This window comes from Phalacrocorax carbo, chromosome Z (genome assembly GCF_963921805.1).
Source record: "Phalacrocorax carbo chromosome Z, bPhaCar2.1, whole genome shotgun sequence".
In the NCBI taxonomy this organism is placed as follows: Eukaryota; Metazoa; Chordata; class Aves; order Suliformes; family Phalacrocoracidae; genus Phalacrocorax; species Phalacrocorax carbo.
In genome coordinates, this window is record NC_087548.1 from 58297316 (window position 1) to 58315753 (window position 18438).

An 18438-nucleotide genomic window follows, 5' to 3' on the forward strand; every position below is an offset into this window, starting at 1 on the left:
CACCCAGATTACTGACTTTAAATTACTATTCCAGCGAAAAAATACCGTATGACCACAGTGCTCATTACCGGGGAAAAAAAATTACATCAAAGTAAGACCACTGTTCATAATTACCGATTATATCATATTTACCTGTTTTTTCTTCTACTGTAACTAGTTTGACAGGATTTCCTAGCATTTTTTCTTTTTCAGACAAGACAAATGTATTTCACCAAGCCCGCTTTCTTTGCTTTCTTGACTGCACTAGACTGATGACTACAGAGGTCAGCTGTCCTCAGAGGACAGCACAGCGTGGGGTAACAGCAGCTAACACGGAGATGGGCTTTTCAGCTTGTGTATGTTTGCCAGTGCCCACACAAGGCCTGTTCGTCTCCAAGAGCTCCATGGAGGAGCCTGTTAGGCCAGCATCCCCAGCTGCCTCCCAGTACCCTCTTTCTGAAACAGTCTCAGTGGAAAAAAAGTATATATGGACTTTACATAAATAGGACTAGATTTTCAGAGGACACAAAATACTTTGGGTATGAAGTATTTCTTCATTTGAATTTTGAGATAGCATCCTGTCATTGTGCTGAGCTGCTCTTACAGAGCTGTGGCCCATGATATCAAAGACATACTGTACATTAGGTACAAATTTCTGCATAAGTACAGTACCTAATCAGCCTTGAGGACCAAATGTTGTTACCTAAGATTAACTGAAAACTCTTAATGAGTTGTACTTTCTTCCACCTGTGTTTTAAGTCACATGACATTCAGCCACAGAGATGAGCAGGAACGCACACACTGAGACAGCAAGATAAGCAAATCTTCCACAGTATCAGAGAGAAGCTGCTGACTTTCTAAATGCAGTTCTCTGCTATTTTTCTCCCTCTTCATGTCAGTCCCCTATAAAAAGAACTGACTTGCTCTCATCAGTTTTCCACATGAAATAATTCCTGTTCAGCTGACTTCAAAATACAGGCTTCTTGGCAGAAAGTAATTAATTGGCAGACCAGTAATTAACTTACTCAAGAAATTCAGAGGGTAACACCAGTGCTTCACCTTCCACTGCCAGTGGTCTAGGAAAATCTCCAAACCTGTACTGGCTCTGGGGAGATGTAACCATAAATGAAACAAGATGTTTGTAAAGAAAGCACAAATGAATAGTGAATGCGCTTAAGATTTTGACACACCTAAGAAATTAAAAAAATTGCTCATGCTAGCAGGGTTTTCATGAGTGGGGAGCACCTAAAGGCCTCGTTTCATATGCAAAGCATTACACACACTTGATTTTGGCAGCTTTACTGTTTTGTGAGATCTTAGAGAAACTAACGAGTCACAGTCTGCAGCTTCTCAGAAAAAAAAAAACCCAACCCCAAAAAAACAACAAATCTGTTTTATAACAGGAAAAGGATTCTCTACAGTGGAGGCAAAATTTACATCAAGATTATATTCATCCCACAGTATCTCTGCACGTTAGGAATGAGTCAAGTAAGAATTCATGAAAAGGTCATTACAGTGAAATGACGCAATGTAGCCTGACAGGATAACAGCAAGGTACTGCCATTCTACCAACAAAATCTGAAATTCAAATGCATGATGAGGACATGTGTTTTCACTAGGTTGTGCCTCTGTTATTGGTCAGTACATGGGCACTGAGTGAGTGCTTCTCAATGCCCATGTAAATTAACCACTGGAGACGTATGATGTTCTTTAATTCATAGAGTAGTAGAACATGTGCTTTCACTAGATGGTGCCTATGTTTTGGTAACAGAGCAATGCCTTCTGAATGCCCATACAAATTACCCAGTGGACACCTGTAGTACTCTCATATTCATAAAATAGTAATGTAGATCTAAGTAAGGAATTTGGAGATACTACGGGTTTTTTCAGCCTGCCACAGAAGTTCCGAACTGTTTGGCAATGACACATGACATGAGACTATGCTTAAGTATCCTCTGTCTTTGTTTGAAGTGTCCAACAAGGTGATGGCCATTGCTTCAGCTTTGCATTGTTTGACTCAGCGCAATGATCTTCTGTCAGCTCAGACTGATGTTTACCATCTGTTGATTCTTGGTCTTTGCAGGCTGCAGGTGGCATTTGCACAACAGACATGACATCTCTTGTGTAGGCATTTATTTCCCCTTCAGCAATAATGTCTTGTTGGCTTGGATTGCAGGATCTTTCAGATAACCCAATATAGTCATGGTCAACAACTACTGCACCTTGTAAAAAATTATGGTTGTCTGTAAAAGAAAAGTACCATTAAATCAGATCATTCTAGTTTACTGAAAGCCATACTTACAGTGTTAGTGAGGTGATAACTTATTTTTCAAAACAATTTCCACGAGAGGACAAGAATGTTTGAGTGACAGCAGTCTGATAATGTGAATTTCCTGATTTAACTGAGCATGAAAAGTTTGGCTGCACCTCATTACCACAAAATAATCCTTGCAGTGCTCCACATTAAGAGCTTTTCTTTGCTGGTCAGTGGCTAGCTTGATGTCTGTCATAGTCATCTCCTGAACTAATACCTTAAATGAATAGACAAGCAGATTTTTCCATTTTGCGCACACACAGAAAAAACTGTGGCTACTCCAAGCTCTTCCTGGGAAGCCTTAATACAACACAACAGGCTTTTTTAAGAAAAAAAAAAAAAGAAACACAGTTTTACAGAATTTAAAGACAACAGTGGTGATTGCTACTATATAGTACTACTGAGCTTTTCTTCTATCCAATATATGTTTATAGTGTTTGACTTCTTTGAATGACTTCAAATAAGAACAGTCTGACCAGACAAATTAGAAGTGTAGCCACCACCATGGAGTTAATTCTTCTGTTTTGGAAGATGAGGTTAGGGCCCATCTTGCTCACATGAGGACCCTACTGTGAAATTAAGTGTTCTGTTAAATCAGAAGAGCCGTTCAACAGATAAGCATCTCCATACAGGGAACTACAAACTCCTTTGTGAGATGTAGGTCCAAAGAGGGACCTTTGTGGGAGCTACTGTGGAGGTGAAACTCTACTTTCCTAGCCATGTTTCTCAACATGTTTGCATTCCTGAATCATTTGAGCACTGGATCCAGAGGCTTTCTTTGGAGTTTAATTTTAAACCAAACTACACTCAAACAAGAAAAACAAAATGTTACTTCAGACACATAAATGTATGTGTGCACAAGGTGTCCTGGAACCTTTGCCTGGCTGTAAAGACCCAGGCTGCACATCTATGATGCCTGTAGCAAGGGCTCTAATCAATGCACTGACTCAGGATTTATCTTTAGACCAAAAGCGTTACAAAAGGTTATGAAAAAATACCTTGCTTCTGATTGCCCATTCTCACCTGTGAAAGATTTTTTTCCTCACATAAAAAATGAGCACTTCATTTTCAGGTTTTGCCTTTCCTCTTTAAAACTCCCAAGCTCACACATCTGAAGTGTGACACACACAAGACAGACTTCAGGTTTTTGGAGCAGGGTAAGCAAAACACTTACAAAGTTGGTAGGCAAGGCCACAAATATCCTCAACTAGATGCACTTTTCCCACATTTATTTCACAGAGAACTCTGCAAATGCTTTGTTCCCATCCCAGGTTATGCAAAGGGACAGACACCGCACTTACATCACAGCAGTAGGAATAATAAATAAGTTGCATATAAAAAAAAAGTTCACCCTTGCTAATAAAGAGAAGTCCTTTGTTCCAAAGATACATGCATTTCTTTATGGATGAAAAAGGTGTCATCCACTATGTCATGCATTGCCTGGTTTCACTGCTCTTACCCAACTGAAATAACTCTTTCTTGATTGCTGTTAGGCTGTTTTGATTAAGGCTGGCAACTACTTTGGCAAAGCTTGGTTTACCTCTCTACACAGTGTACATATACGTGACTATCAGTTTATAATTTTAAGATTTATATGTATTAACAATTAATTAATTTTTTACCTGGGTCAAACAACTAATATTTAGCCATTTCCTGGGACAGGGAAGAAACTGTTTACCTACTGCTTCTGCAGTATTTAGTGGTAAACATATTAGGCTTTGATTCTTCAAAGACAACTAAATTTAACGTTTCATACTGTGACACAATTTACCAAAGTCGTTGTAACAGCTGGACATTATCTGCATGCTTGACATGCATGTGATTTCCTCCTTATGGATCAGCAATTTAATGAAGAACTGGAAGCCACAGAGTGACCATTCAACAGTAAAAGCAGCATCCTAGAGACATGACATGAAATTGGTATCTTGGTTATGAAATCTGTAACTGATAACTGGCATAAATATCAGCTTCTTACATGAAATCCCAGAATTAGTTTCAGCTTTGCAAATCCCTTGGTTTTAAGAGGTGATGGAAGAAACTACCATCTCAATGCAGTTTATGCATTTTGAAGAACCAAAGCTGAACAACACATGCCAAGAGGGTGGGAACTGGTCTACTTTTCAAGAACCTTTAATTAAAGCTTATTCTGTGACAGAAGTCTTCTAAACACTCAGTGCTCATTTTCCTCAAAATGCCTGTGGGGACTCAAAGATGGTATCAACTGAACACAGACAGCTGCCACTGTCTGATTAACACAGCAGCATTGCAAAGGACACACTGAACGTCTAACAGCAAGAGTGGTGGCTGATTCCCCAAGTCCTTGGGAATTTCGAGCAGCCTTATTGCAAAGCATGACGCTTTTATTTGCTTTGCCAAGAAAAACACATTTATTTCTTCAACAGCAAAATTTAAAACAAACTTTCAAAAAAAATTAGTTCTCTGATATAGTCCTCCTGTTTTAAGGCTTTAGAGAACACTCTTCTGTTGTTAAAAAAAGTCTAAACATGTACCATCTGCACTAGTCAGCCTAAGCAAAAAAAAATATGAATCCTGTCTACATCAAAACAAAAACACAGTCCGAAAATGCTCTTTAAATACAGTTCAGCCCAATTATACTTCTAGCATGTTTTCAGCAGCCAGCATGGATAGAGCCAAACCACAGATTACAAGCAACTTTAATGAAAGCTATTTTTAAACATACTTTAAACGTGATTCATTAGCTGTGTTCCATGCTCTGCACAGGTCTGAGGCCACTCACACTCACTGTTCTCCATACTAAAAACTGCAATTATTACATTATCCTCCAGTGTTACTTTAATTCACACTGGTTAGTGAATGATACTTGCTCATTCCAATAACCTAAGCTAACACCAAGACATGAAAGAAAAGTTACAAAAACGCAAGGTTTTTTTTCCACAAATACACACATATATATACCTTTTTCACTGGACCCTCTTATGTATGGCTTGAGGTGAGACATCTTGATGGGTCTTTTCAGCCTGGACCCTGTGGCATCTCTTAATATTGCAGAGCCATTATCTGTGATATAGTCTATTATACAAGGACCAACCCACTCTGACTGAAAGCGACCATCTTTCCACCAGTTTTTTCTTTGCCTGAGGACTTCATGACCAACTTTAAGTCTAAGGGTATTTAATTGCTTTGGCTTCCTTTTGACAGGGATTTTGCTTCTGATTTTCTGTTCATCTGAAGTGTTTTTCTCCACCTACAGAAAGACACATATGAATTACACTTTCTTTTTCCAAAAGTAATCATGTATTTTCATAACACCAGCCAATAATGCAGAAGAATAACATTAAGTGGTTTTCAATGTGTGTAATTCATAATATACAGGGCTGGAGAGTTCTGAAGAAACTGATTTTATCTTCATAAATCAATAGTCCATAGGTAATGTTTTTCAGCCTCCATAGACATGCAGCCCTCTAAGGCAGATATGAATCTCTGGGCAATAGGTCTCTTTCAAGGTTACTGACTCCAAATACTTATCGGAATAGGCACACTGGAATGGAGGGACCACAGGCAAAGTAAAAAAAAAAGAAACCAAACCAAAAATCAAAAAAACAAGAAAACCCACACAAAACTCCACATTGCTTTAAAAGTTTAGTTATACTTTACACTTCAAGCCTTTCCATCTTTATCTTCAGTCTTCTTACTGCTACAATTTGAATATATAACACTTACCTGGCAATCTGAGGTTTTCTCTTCTTCCAGTGCTTGACTGGCTTTTTTAGTTGCTTCAAATATTTTGGCAAACATACTACATTCTTCTTCCACACATATATTCATTGTCTCAACAACATTTGGGTTTCGATTAAACATTTGGAAATATGGGGTGCTCTGATCTGGCTCCTATGTGAATGGGGAGCAAAAAGCAAGCAAATTTAGCATACAGCTTTGCAGATATTTTGGGGCCTTCAGTCAAAAGAGGAAGAATCTTCACATACCAAATTTGTCAAGTTGAAAGCATAGGCAATAGCAGACAAATGTTCATCCCAATCATTTGGATGGTCAGTGCAGTATTTGTTAAGGAACACTTTGATTGTCTTGCATGTTATTTCATTTACATCATCTGCCTGATGGTAAGACAATACAATTTGTTTCATGCCAAACAGTGCAAAGAGTTCTTCATTTATCTTCAAAAGAAAAAGGACACAATTACTGAAGGTCTCGCGCTTCTGTATCACAGTTCAAGTAAAGTAACTCAGTAGTTTTCCAACCCTTTTGTTGGTATGTGGGTGACTGAACAGAAGTCTTACATACATACTCCAAAACAGTCCAAGGTTGAGAGAGACAGCTAAAAGGAACCAGTATGGTGTAGGAGCCAGTAACTGATGGTTACACATTTCTACCACTAACTGAATTTGTCATTTCCTCTGTTTCATAGCCTCAGGATTTTATCATCTGTGAGAGGATCAAAGTGTGAAAAATTCTTCACAATCACTATATGCCAATGTCAAAAATACCCTTAGCTATCTGCTACAGTAGACAATATGGATGGATGAAATATAGCCATGCTGGAGTGTGAAAGCTTGTGCCAGTTCAACTGAATGACAAAACCCACACTATAACCACCAGGAAGTCATTTTGCTTCATTCTTTATCCAAAGAATAAAACTCTGGGAAACATTGTGTAATGTTACAATTGCAAATAATTGGTTTGTCATTTTCTGTATGTGCTAATTTCTTTTTTTTTTATAATTAAAGATTGGCAGTCTTTTTCAAGAATAGTCCAAAATTCAAATTTAATACAGAGGAAAGTGTATTTTTCCTTGAAAAAAAGTGAAACCGGCCACATAAAGACTTACCTGACAAACAAGCTCCTTCCCTTGATCAATAGGCATTTTCTGAGGTGGCCCATATAAGAAAAACACCTCTATGATTGCCTTAGCAATTTCAGCTGCTGAAGTGTCATGCAGCGGCAAGATAACAGCCCATTTTGTAAACAAATCTGTCATGATTATGATGTACTTGTGGCTTCTCTTGGTAACATCAAAAGGTCCCATTAGGTCTATAGTGACTGCTGTCCACGGGTCCTCTGCTTTGATAGGGTGTGTTTTGGGTGCTGTGGTGCCTGTATTCTTTGCCACTTGGCAGTGCTGGCAAGCATACACCTAGTGCAAAGATCCAGGAAGATACTGTCAATAAAAAGCAATGGTAAAGGTTTAAGACAATCAGCAGGACCATAATTCTCTGTAAGCTGGGTAAGACAGGCAATGCAAAACAAATTTCACTTTATCATCTTTCTTACTTTTTGCCCTTAGATTTTTCAGCCTCAGCATAAAACCAAAACAAAGCCAAACAACAGGGAAGGACAGGATAAGGACATGTACAGGAATTCATCACTGAACTATCCTCATCCTAAAAGCACTGTGATCTTTCCAGTCCACAGTATAAATTCTAATATCCATTACCATCTGTAAATACTAAAGGAAGTATAAAGCAGCTGGGATTGAAAGAAAGTCCCAGCCATTCCCCTTTTGGTTCCATTGCATATGCTGTGGCTGAAAAACATTGGCAGCATATATATTCTTCCATGCATAACAAGGATTAGCTTTATCTACAGTACAGAGCCCCTTTGTCCATGTCTGAATTGAAAGCAAAGGCTCATTCTCAGTTCATGTTAAAGTTGTGCTGAACTCAAAGTATTCAGGTGATGCAGCAAGACGATAGCAACAGTAATTTGGCCATAAAGGACATTTACATACAGCTTCCTCAAGGATCACACTCTGCCTGGGGATCACATCCACATATCTTTAGGTGAAGGAGGAGAAGGAACTTTCCCAAGCAGTGACTTGTTTAACATTTTCCTGAACACACCTAATTGTAAGGCAGAGGCACCATTTTCATATTCTTATCTGCCAGCAGCCACTCTGGCCACATATCCTTGGGATGGTACACTGCATCCTGACAAAGATATACAAGAGTCCTCATAAGAAAAATCCTTCTCAAAGACCAGATGTGCCCTGCATAGTTAAAGGCAGTATGGCTCCCAACCACTGCATAACATACAGCAATATGCAAACCACCTGGTCAGTACTACAAGAAGAAATAAAAAGGAAATACTATGCTCTAGCAAGACGACCATTTAAAGTTTGTTTGTAAGCTTACGTTTCCTCATCAGGAAGCAGTATGGGTGCTTGCCGTATCAAAGCCATGTGACTACAAAATGTTTGTAACAAAGACTACATCAAAAATCCTGTAGCTATGACTCCGTACCCACTGCTTGACATCATTTGTTACAGAGGTCCAGTAGTAATTAGATTCCACTAAAGTCAGTGTCCTTGATATGCCATGATGAGTGCCAGCAGCATTTTCGTGGCATTTCTCAAGCACCTTTTTCTTCTCTTCATCTGAAACAATTACCAGGCGCATTTGTTTTCTGTCTTTTCCAACATAAAACAATTTATTTTCTGAAAGAAGAAAAGTACCAGTGAATTATACGCAAGTGCTTTGTCTTTTGTCTAGTTTACTAAACCACTGGGCATGATTCAGTACAGTAATTATTAAATCAACTTCAATTCACTTCTGTGTAAGTGTAGCTTTTTGTTTACAAATATTTAAATTATTTCCTCCAAAAACCCAATTGTTCACCTACGTTTATTAATCTGGACATGAGGCATTACAAGGGAAGGTCAGAACACAAACAACATTCCCACAGGAAGCCTGCCAGCAATGTGACTTCGCTATTCACAGATTTAACTCCTGCCTGCCTTCTCTCTACATAGACTTGTCAGGTTTGATGGGATTGAGAGAGCACAGCAGACTACAAAGGCTCATATACTTCCTTGCAGGGATGCAATAAAGTTGGGAAGGGCTGGGAGGCTCTAAGGTGACAGATGGCAAAGCGATCCCTGCACTTCTGCCCAGCCACACGCAGCATCCTCCAGACCAGACCAGGCATTCCTTTTCTAACGGCTGCAGATCTGGATTCACCTTTCTGTAGTCCTCTGAATTATGGATTGCAAAGGCTACATATTTCCGCAGCTTCTAGAACATGGTTTGCCTTTTAGACAGATATATATAAAAATCCCTCCTGGAAAGTACTGAAGCAGATTGAGTTTCCGTTTCGGCAATATTCTGTTATATATTAACAAGGGTTAAGCAGAGTGTTTGTTTCAAAGAGGATGAATATTAAAATCACAGTATGCAGCAGGGCAAGATCCCACTTTCATTTTTCTTTTGTATCAGCAAACCTTCACCTAAAACTCTATTTTCAGAGTACTTAAGAGAGAATATTTTTACCTTTGAAAACAAATTTTTTGGCTGCTCTCCTGATTCCACTTCTTTCACTTGATAATGTTGTAGGATGATACTCTCCTGTTCGTTTGTAGTAGGCAATCTGCTTCAGGTGGAGCCCACCATTTTTTCCACTACGTACCATTGCTAACCTGAACAAAATACACAGTATTCATTAGATGGAGCAACTGTCAGAGGCGCACATCTTCAGTTTTTACTGGTTTCCTTGTAGTTCAGAGGTATCCTGATCATGCAGCATCTGAGAGGAAGCTACACCATGCCTTGCACTGCTCTTGATATCCCCACGCTATCAACTTAAGCAATAAGGAACACTGCTTGACACACCACTTTTGTTCTACACTAAGTTGTTTTTCTCAACCTTAAAACTTCCACTATAGTCGCTGGACAGGGGCAGGGAAATCAGACCAGAGAGCAAGAAGTTGATCTTCTCATTCTTAAACATTTGGATAGCTCTCAAATGCAGGTGTGCTGGCGATTAGATGTGTCCAAAGAGCCACCCTAGTTGGAAAAAACTACATGGACAAATAGGAACAAACAACTCACCAGACAGAAACTGACAGAAATTCATTTTGTTCATTAGTTCATCTGACATTTAGATTCTAAAGTCCTGAACCAGACTCTGCTTGTAAGGTAACAATTCATTCTCTGGCACAGGCTGACTTCCCTGATCACAATAATAAACTAAAACGTCATTAGTAAAATGCGTCACTGGCACGGAAAAAGCTTGTGTCTAGGAAGAACGGCATAAAAATAATTATCAATTAATCACAAGAAGAAATATTCAAAGGCAGAAATATTCATGAATGCTCTATGTGATTTCAGTGATTTTTCTTCCCCTCCCCCCCCAATCTACTCCAGCAGCAAGAAAAATGTAGATGGAACAGCAGTTTGATCCTGCGCTAGTTGATGTCTACAAGAACAGGGTCTGCCATGTCATAATTTCTTAATGAATGCTGGTTATCCAAAGCATTAAGCAAATTTCTTCCTTATTCTGCCAGTGTCCCAAGATTAGACAACGTGACAATGCATAGCCTGCTAAAAAGAGTAATCTGTTTGTCTGCCTATCTGTTAAGTGGGATAGTGACAGTATCCAGTCACTCTGAAATCCATGTTATCTCATTGTACGCTGACGCTATTTGAAAGCCAGATGTGTAACTCGGGACGCTTGTTTCTCAATTTATAGATTCTCACCTATCTTTACTATAGTGGGGGTGGAAAAGAGGTAAAGAGCTCTAAAGAGTGATTATGCCTGTTTTTATTTGCTCCATTTCTCCTAGAAAATAAAACACTATGTTATTTATAGACTATCATATTCCACATATAGAGCTGGGCTAAACACTGTTGTGTTCCAAGAACTTCACATTCAAAGAGCAACAAGACCCTTGCCCCACTGAATACTTCATTTTGCACAACCCAGACCTGGCTTTCAAAACCAGCCAAGTCTCTTGTGATAAAACATTAGTATAGTAAAGTAAAATGCTCACATGCGAGAGAGCTACCACACAAACTTTTCACTGCTACAACCCTGTCTGCAAGGCAAAAGCAGATATGGAAGGAGTAAAGCCAGAATAGAGTACTGTTTCTAGTGTTCTTGGCTGGCACAGCAATTTCTTGTATATTTACCTCTGATAGCACAAGCCAAAGCAACCCACTGAGTTGGTAAATTGGATAAATAACAGCAAAAAGGAAGGTGAGGCTACCATGATAAAATTTGGTTTTGTTGTTTTAAAGAAGTCAATTAACTAGCATTTCAGACAGTAAAACAGTACTGGTGAAGACCAATTAAAATATCCTATCTGCCAAGGGCATGCATTCAAGCTTCATTCAGGGCTCTCCTGAAGGCCAGTCCTGCAGTTACCAAAGCACGGCTGGAAGTCAAAACTACCACTTTAACACTGGGATGACGGACCATTTTGGCTGACACAGACTTTCACACATGGCAAGAAAAGATGTTCCAGAACAATCTTATTTTGCCAGTACCTTTTGCTTATGAAACTCGTGACTGAAACAGTGAATATTGTCCATGCAGCACATGGTTATTGGTTCTAACAAAATGACGCTGCACAGCAACTTAACACCTGAGCAGGACTGCAGCCTGTACTCAAGCCAAACAGAAACTCTATTGTCATTCCCACAATGGCAGTTTCTAGTATAAAAGTTTGGAGAGTGTATACAAGCCAATGAAGAAAGAATGCATTACGTAGTATCCATATACATTCAATGTATTTAGTAGGATCCTGATCCAGCAAACTTAAGTGCTTCAACAGTCTGCTGGACTGCTGCCTAAGAGGACATCATTATATGAGCTTTCTTTTCGGATATTTAGTTTCCTATGCCCCTGCTAGGTTTTTTCCTCCCCAATACCTAATTTACTTTGTTTGGTCTGATTTAAGGAAAAAAAAAAAAAGAGACAAACTGAAAATAAGAAATTTTACAATCTTCTGGGTTGTTTTTCACTTAGAATAAACCATATTCCTTCAGATAATTCATAGGCTATCTCTATCAATACTCACAATATATCCGTCAGTCTGTAAAAATCAAAGACTTTTGCAATCAGTAATCAGTTCTTAATATCCTTGAAGCCGGAAAAGAATACACCACTTTACAGACAAGGGAAGTATTTCACCAACGGGAATAAAACTTCCGTATAACCACGGCTCTTTTTGCTTTAGTGTCTTAGCCAAAACATTCATACTCAACTATTTTACTTTTTAACGGCCGTTTTTCCCCCAGTCACGATGCTAAGTGCAGACCTGTTTTTTTAGCCCACCTTTCGAGTACTCCCCCCAACTCTCTCTGCACTTCCTCCCAGAAACAGGAACTCCCCATGGAGCCCTGAATACATCTTTACTAACCAAAGTGCTTCCAGAAACCTGTAAACAAGACAAACGCAAGCCTGAGCCGTTTCTGACAGAGCCCCCGGCCCCTTCAGAACGCTCTCACTGCCGAGGCGCGGCTACCTGCAGCCTGCCGCCACCGGGCAGGCCGCTGGCGCCGCGGGCCACGCGCAGGCCTCGGGCGGGCGGGCGGGCGGCAGCTGCGGCCCACCAGCGCCGCCCACCGCCAACACCGCTGCCCCTCGCCGCTTACTGCGACCACCACGGGAGGGCGGGACACGCGAGCAGCTGCGGCCGCGCAGGGCGGGCAGGGGCCAGCGCAGCCGAGGGGGCAGGCACGCCAAGCCGAGGCGCACCGCCCTCTGTAGCGCCGTGCCGCCCGGCCGCGTTTCCTCCCAGGGCGGAGTCCCGCCCGCCCACGCCCGCCGTCCCTCGGCGCCCCGCGGGGCCGCGCCCGCCCGCCGCAAGGACTACGGCCCCCAGCATGCAACGCGCCGCTCCAGCAGCCGCCGCCGCGCCCCCACCGCGTGGGGCACGCTGGGAGCGGGAGTCCCCTGCCGGCACCGCCCGGCGCGCCTCGCGCATGCCCTGAGCCATACCGAGCCGACCCTTCTCCTTTCCTTTACTCTCCTCTTCCCCCCCACCCCGCCCCCGCCCACCTTGCCGCCGCGGGATCCCACCCTCTCCCGTAGCTCCGCGGCGAGGCGGGCGGCGCAGGGAGCCGCTGGGCCCCGGGGCATGCACCTGCTCCAGTGGAGGTACCGGCACGGCCTTTCCCGGGGGCGGCGGCCCGCTCGCTTGGCCTTGCCCCGCCCAGCTAACGGCAGCAGCGGCCCTCGCGACCCGAGACTTATGTGGCGCCCCCGGAAGTGGCGGGCGGGGGGCGGGGGCGGGCCGCGGCGGGGGGCGGAGCGGGGCGGCCCCCGCGGCGGCGGCGGCGGCGGCGCCTCCTGAATGGGACGCCAGGCGCTGGAGGCGCCACGTGCAGGTGAGGCCATTTCCCCCCGGTCTTGCTCGGGCTTCCCTTTCCTCTCCCCCGTCGGCCCCTACCATCCCCCGCCGGCCGGGGTCGCGGAGGGAGCCGGTTGGGCCCGCCCCCTGGGGGGCGGCTCGCCCGTACCGCGGCGGAGCGGCTCGCCCCTCGGGCTCCGGCTGGGACCGGCGGCGCTCCCGGCGCTCCCCCCCGCCCCGCAGCGAGGAGGCGGCGGACGCTCCCGCCCTGGCGCGGGGCTGCCCGGCAGCGGGTGGAGGGGCGGCAGCCGCCGCCGGCTGCGCCGCGGGCCCTCGGCTGGGCTCCCCTGGGTGGGGCGGTAGGGGGGCCGCCGTAGCCGAGGCGGGGGCGAGGTTCCGGTCCCGTTCGGAGCGGGGTCGGGCCGGCGGGAGCCGCTGGGCCGGCGCCGGTCCCAGGAGGTGGTGGCGGGATGGGCAGAGCCCCTGCAGTCCTCTTTGTCTGCCGCGCAGACCTGGACGGCCCTGCTCAGCGAGCTGCAGGTACCGGTGGGACGCGGCGGGCATGGCCGATAACCCATTCCTCATTTTGTGGTTTTTCGTGTTCTCGGAAACAGTTTTAATGAAATAGCAGTGACGTGAGTTCGCAGCGTGCTTGTTGTCAAAAAAGCAGGTGAAGGTTTTTAGTACAAAGAAGCACGAGGTGAAAGGCGGTGGGTGATGTGGCATCTCAAACCGCTGGACTGGGGGGACTGTGTTAACATCCCAAAATCTGATGATAAATTCAGTGTGCCTAGGGCGAGGGAGACGGCTGTCCGCGTTGTAACCGAGCTGGGGAGGAAGCGCAGCAGCAGGCCCAGAGCTGAGAATCGCTTACACGTAGTAGCCGGCAAATAACCTTCGGTAGCTGCGGTGGGAGAGGTGTGTCGATAGAGCGGCCTGTGTAAACGTTTCTCTTTGTTCGCGCGGTGTTTCCCTGAACCTGGGGCTTCACTGAGTATTGGTAAGCTTTGAATACGCTGTTTTCTTGGTACTTTTATTGTTGTCCAGTAGTAGTTGGTTTCGCAGTTAGCCGCTCTCCTCACACAAGCAGCAGGAAGACTGAGGGAGATCTGTATCACAACCACAGTGAAATAAGTGGTTTCCTTTCTCATCCAGACCACTTTTATCTAGTGCCCTAAGCTGAAAAGCTATTTTTCGCAGTTGTTTGTTACAGTATTTCTGCATTATGTTGCCTCTTTCTAAGTGATTTTTCCCTGCTTCATTCCTATCTTTTCTGTATCCTCTGTGCATCGTTTTTCTACTCTAGTCGCAAGCCAAACTTTTTTTTTTTTTTGCCTGGGGTATCAAAATTCCTATAGAATATTCCTTTGTTTTGGTGAAAACGATAGTAAATGATGAGAGACAACTAAACCTATCACTTTCAACAAGTTTTGATTCAACGAATAACAACTATTTTTGCTACATAGAACTGTTTTTGGCCTAAGGATTTGACTGATGTAATGTGCCTCTTTTAAGGCTCAACATGGGAGAAATATGGATTTTTATACTGGTTGGCTTGTCTTGGTTGGCTAATTCTGTGGGAGAGTTTCATCCTTCCAGCAGCTGCGGTTAGGACAGATCAGGCCTTGAAAGGCTGAGTCGAATGAACTTTGGTACGGAATTTTTTGCAAGCACTTTTTCATCCCTACAAAGCTGAAGTAACAGTTTCTTTGTGAGAATACAGGGAAGCTGTTCTGACATCTTTGAGGGAATTTCTGAAAGTTCAGAAGCTAGCCTTTCTTGAAACATTCAAGCTTGCCACAAACGTAAGTGCCTCTGTGATGCGTTTGATTAGAAAGGAGCTTGGAGGTTAATGAATGTGAAGGTTATCTGTTCTGTGGCTGTGCAGGAGACATTTGTAACGCATGCCAGATGTCAGTTTGTAGTAGTGTTTGACAGTTTAAAAAAATACTGCCTTTCTGTCTTGAAGGGAAGACAATGATATTTACCAGACAGGTTTTTCCGGACTTCTAAGGCTGTTCTGACACTTCTGTTGAAGGATGGTAATGGGTCATTTTGCATTTCATGACTGCTAAAGAGTTGAAAGATGCCCTGTGATAGTGCAGTGTTTAGGGCTAAAACTCAGCGAATTTTTACATGTGCTGAAAAGTCACATTCCTGCTGGTGAGATACTGGGGAGAAATAAGTTCCGCGAGCAAAGAATTTGGTAAGGAGATTAACCCACTTGCATCGACAAGTTATTTCACTTTATGTTTGGTAATCCTAAATGACTGGAAATATTTTGTTTAACTAACTGTAGAATTACTATGAAAGAAAGCAAACATGGGGAAATCAGCCAAGTAATTACTGTTTGAAAACTACAACAGTTGTGCTTTAAGACTAGAAATCTCATTCATCTAAAAGGCATGTCTGTCCTTGCTGCCAGGCTGGCTTCCTAACAGAATCCTGGTTCACATGGCACAGTACAGCTCTTAAGTTTTCAGTCCCCTGGGCTAAGCTACTGTGATATGGAGGGTCAGACTGAAATCCTACTTTAGACACAAATATTTAGGTGGCGCAGTTCTTGGAAAATAATTCAGGACCCTGGGAGAAGGTTTAGGCAGCTGCAGTTTGTTGGATAGCCTGGCTGGATAGCATTTCAAGAAATGTTAGAACTCCTGTAAGTAACATTGAGAGTTGTTTCCAGTAGGAAATGCCAGTGTGGTGGGTATTTCTGGATACCTATTGTTTGAGACCGTAAATGTCTCACTGCTAAGATTTTACATGTTAGGTACCTGCCTTCTGCTTGGAATCCAGAGGAGTGAGCCCTCTCCTGTAAAAAGAAACCCAGGGGCCACCTTTAAAGAAAACTAGCGGTGCATGGGGGAAGTGAAATTGGATCATGGTAGCCTAATGGTTAGAACAGTTGAATGGAACAGGACACATATTGTTTCTGTTCCCTCCGGTCTCAGTGGTTTCGAGTCCCCATTTTCTGCTTATTAGAAAAACGTCCTAACCATCCACCTGGAACAAGTGTGTGTAAAAAGCACTTGTACATACACTCTACTGCTGAAGGTGGAGTGCAGGCAACAGCGCGACAATTTTTGACCAGGAAGCACATTTGGAATGCTCTGGTGGCTTGATGTTGGCTGGCTGCCAGGTGCCTGCAAGCCATTCTATCACTGCTCTTCCATCAATAGGGCAGGGGGAGAAAATATGACAAAAAGCTCATCGGTCAAGATAAAGACAAGGAGATCACTCATCAACTACCATTGCAGGCAAAACACACTCAATTTGGGGAAATGAATTTAATTTATTGCCAATCGAACAGAGTAGGATAATAAGAAATGAAAAAAAAAACAACCTACAAACACCTTTCCCCCACCCCTCCTTTCTTCCCAGCCTCAACTTCACTCCCAACTCTTCTACGTCATCTCCCCAAGTAGCACAGGGGGATGGAGAATGGGGCCTGTGGTCAGCTCACAATGCTTTGTCTCTGCTGCTCCTTCCTCCTCATGCTCTTCCCCTGTTCCAGCGTGGTGCCCTTCCCATGGAAGACAGTCCTTCAAGAACTGTTCCAACATGGGTCCTTGCCACAGGATGCAGTCCTTCAGGAACAGACTGCTCCAGTGTGGGCCCCTCATGGGGTCACAGTTCCTGCCAGAAACCCTGCTCCTGCATGTGGGCAGGGGCTGCAGCTCCTGCCAGGAGCTCCGCATGGGCTCTCCATGGGCAGCAGCTTCCTTCAGGGCATGTCCACCTGCTCTGGCTCAGGGTCCTCCACAGGCTGCAGGGTGGATATCTACTCCGCTGTGGACCTCCATGCGCTCACTGTAATCTTCTCCATGGGCTGCAGGGGAATCTCTGGCACCTGGAGCACCTGCTCCTCCTCCTTCTTCACTGGCCGTGGTGTCTGCAGGGATGTTTCTCTCACATTTTCTCACTCCCCTCTCACAGCTGCTCTGCAGTGTTTTTTACCCTTCCTTAAATATGTTATCGCAGAGGCACCACCAGTGTCGCTGATGGGCTCAGCTTTGGGCAGCAGTAGGTCCATCTTCGAGCTGGCTGAAACTGGCTCTGTCTGACAAGGGCGCAGCTTCTGGTGTCTTATCAGAGAAGCCACCCCTGCAGCCCCCTGCTACGAAAGCTTTGCCACATAAACCAAATACAAGCACGCACCTGGCAAGGAAAACTCACAGCTACACTTCATGCTTCAGAATGTTTCTTCAGGTCTCAGTAGAGTGAAATGAAAAGGTGAGTAGTCAGTTTTGGAATGGGAGCTGCTCTGACTTTTCTGGTAGAGTTAACGCATTAAGTACTACATAGTAATGGTTTTCAAACACGGTTCAAAATATTTGCAGTGTTCCTGCAAACAGAAAAAACTTAGCATTTTCACAGTTGTCATTTAGCATAGATTATGGCTCCTCATCTGACAGTCTGAGAGCTGTGCTTGGCTTGCAGGCACAACCAAGTGGCTGGCTAAACGCAACAAATAAAGACTACTCTTCATCTTCTCTTTTGGGCAGTTCTTATCATGTCATTGCTTCCTGACAGATTTTGGAGACTGCCCTACCCCACTGCCTGTAATGGAGGAGATGGGGCTAGCAGGTGGAGCTTGTAATGGTAACACATTGGACTGGGAGTGTAGATGGGATGAAAAGGAGTGGGGCTCTTGGTGTGGGGAGAGGAAGGTAGTAAAGGTGCAGCTGTCCCTGTCTTAGAGTGCAGTGGAGCAAGTTGTAGTGGAGTCCTGTCAGTGTCTGGGAAGAGAGTGAGTGGGTTGCAGCATCCTGGTTGGAGCAGATAAAGTCAGCTGCTTTTGAATGGAGTAGAGGGTGAGAGAGAAGGGATTTTATTTTAGTGAAACCCTGTGTGGGTGCCTACCTCTTTTAGCCCATGCCTCACTGCCTACCAGTGGAGAGGGGAATGTGCAGTGGTGCCTTCTTCTGATACTTTGCAGATTACCTATGTTATTTTGGGGTGGGGAGAGCAGACTAAATCTTGCATCTCCTTTCCTGTGAAAATGCTAACAAAATGAAAAAGAAACTTTGGAAAAGCTTGTGTTAATGTGTAGATTACTTATGATGGGGGAAGATGTCAG

The 18438-nt window shown here is 43.8% G+C and overlaps 2 protein-coding genes across 21 annotated transcripts in view; one reads left to right on the forward strand and one right to left on the reverse strand.

Moving 5' to 3' along the window:
* Positions 1-1262: 1262 nt before the first annotated feature.
* Positions 1263-13280, reverse strand: GIN1 (gypsy retrotransposon integrase 1). 8 transcript variants are annotated; one of them, XR_010370676.1, is made up of 10 exons: positions 13152-13280; positions 9556-9701; positions 8530-8723; positions 7119-7424; positions 6259-6447; positions 5996-6163; positions 5231-5519; positions 4065-4191; positions 3317-3404; positions 2138-2222 (listed from the first exon to the last, which is right to left on the reverse strand). XR_010370676.1 is itself a non-coding variant. In XM_064438796.1 (8 exons), exons 2-8 carry the CDS (start codon positions 9692-9694, stop codon positions 1924-1926), a joined length of 1524 nt encoding a protein of 507 aa, XP_064294866.1. In that variant the 5' UTR covers positions 9695-9701; positions 13152-13280; the 3' UTR covers positions 1263-1923. The 8 variants fall into 8 exon arrangements, 6 of the variants coding, with proteins under 6 accessions (XP_064294866.1, XP_064294860.1, XP_064294863.1 ...); XR_010370675.1 differs by lacking the exon at positions 3317-3404 and having other exon boundaries at positions 2133-2222; XM_064438796.1 differs by lacking the exons at positions 3317-3404; positions 4065-4191 and having other exon boundaries at positions 1263-2222; positions 8530-8663.
* PPIP5K2 (diphosphoinositol pentakisphosphate kinase 2) overlaps positions 13254-18438 on the forward strand; it is a 54121-nt gene continuing 48936 nt past the window's right edge. For 7 of the 13 annotated variants that reach the window (XM_064438775.1, XM_064438782.1, XM_064438783.1 and 4 more), the window contains exon 1: positions 13295-13395. The gene's annotated coding sequence lies outside the window, so the exon portion shown is untranslated. Of the gene's footprint in view, positions 13396-13562; positions 13899-17563; positions 17592-18438 lie in introns of those variants that run through there. The other 6 variants (XM_064438778.1, XM_064438780.1, XM_064438776.1 and 3 more) reach the window with 5 other exon arrangements.

Coding starts and splice junctions, on each gene's coding strand:
- GIN1 (XM_064438790.1), bottom strand. CDS start 9,694: ATGGTACGTAGTGGAAAAAATGGTGGGCTCCACCTGAAGCAGATTGCC. Junction 6,164..6,258: donor CTTTCAACTTGACAAATTTG/GTATGTGAAGAT, acceptor CCATTCACATAG/GAGCCAGATCAGAGCACCCC. Junction 2,223..5,230: donor AAGAGGGTCCAGTGAAAAAG/GTATATATATGT, acceptor TTTCTTTTACAG/ACAACCATAATTTTTTACAA.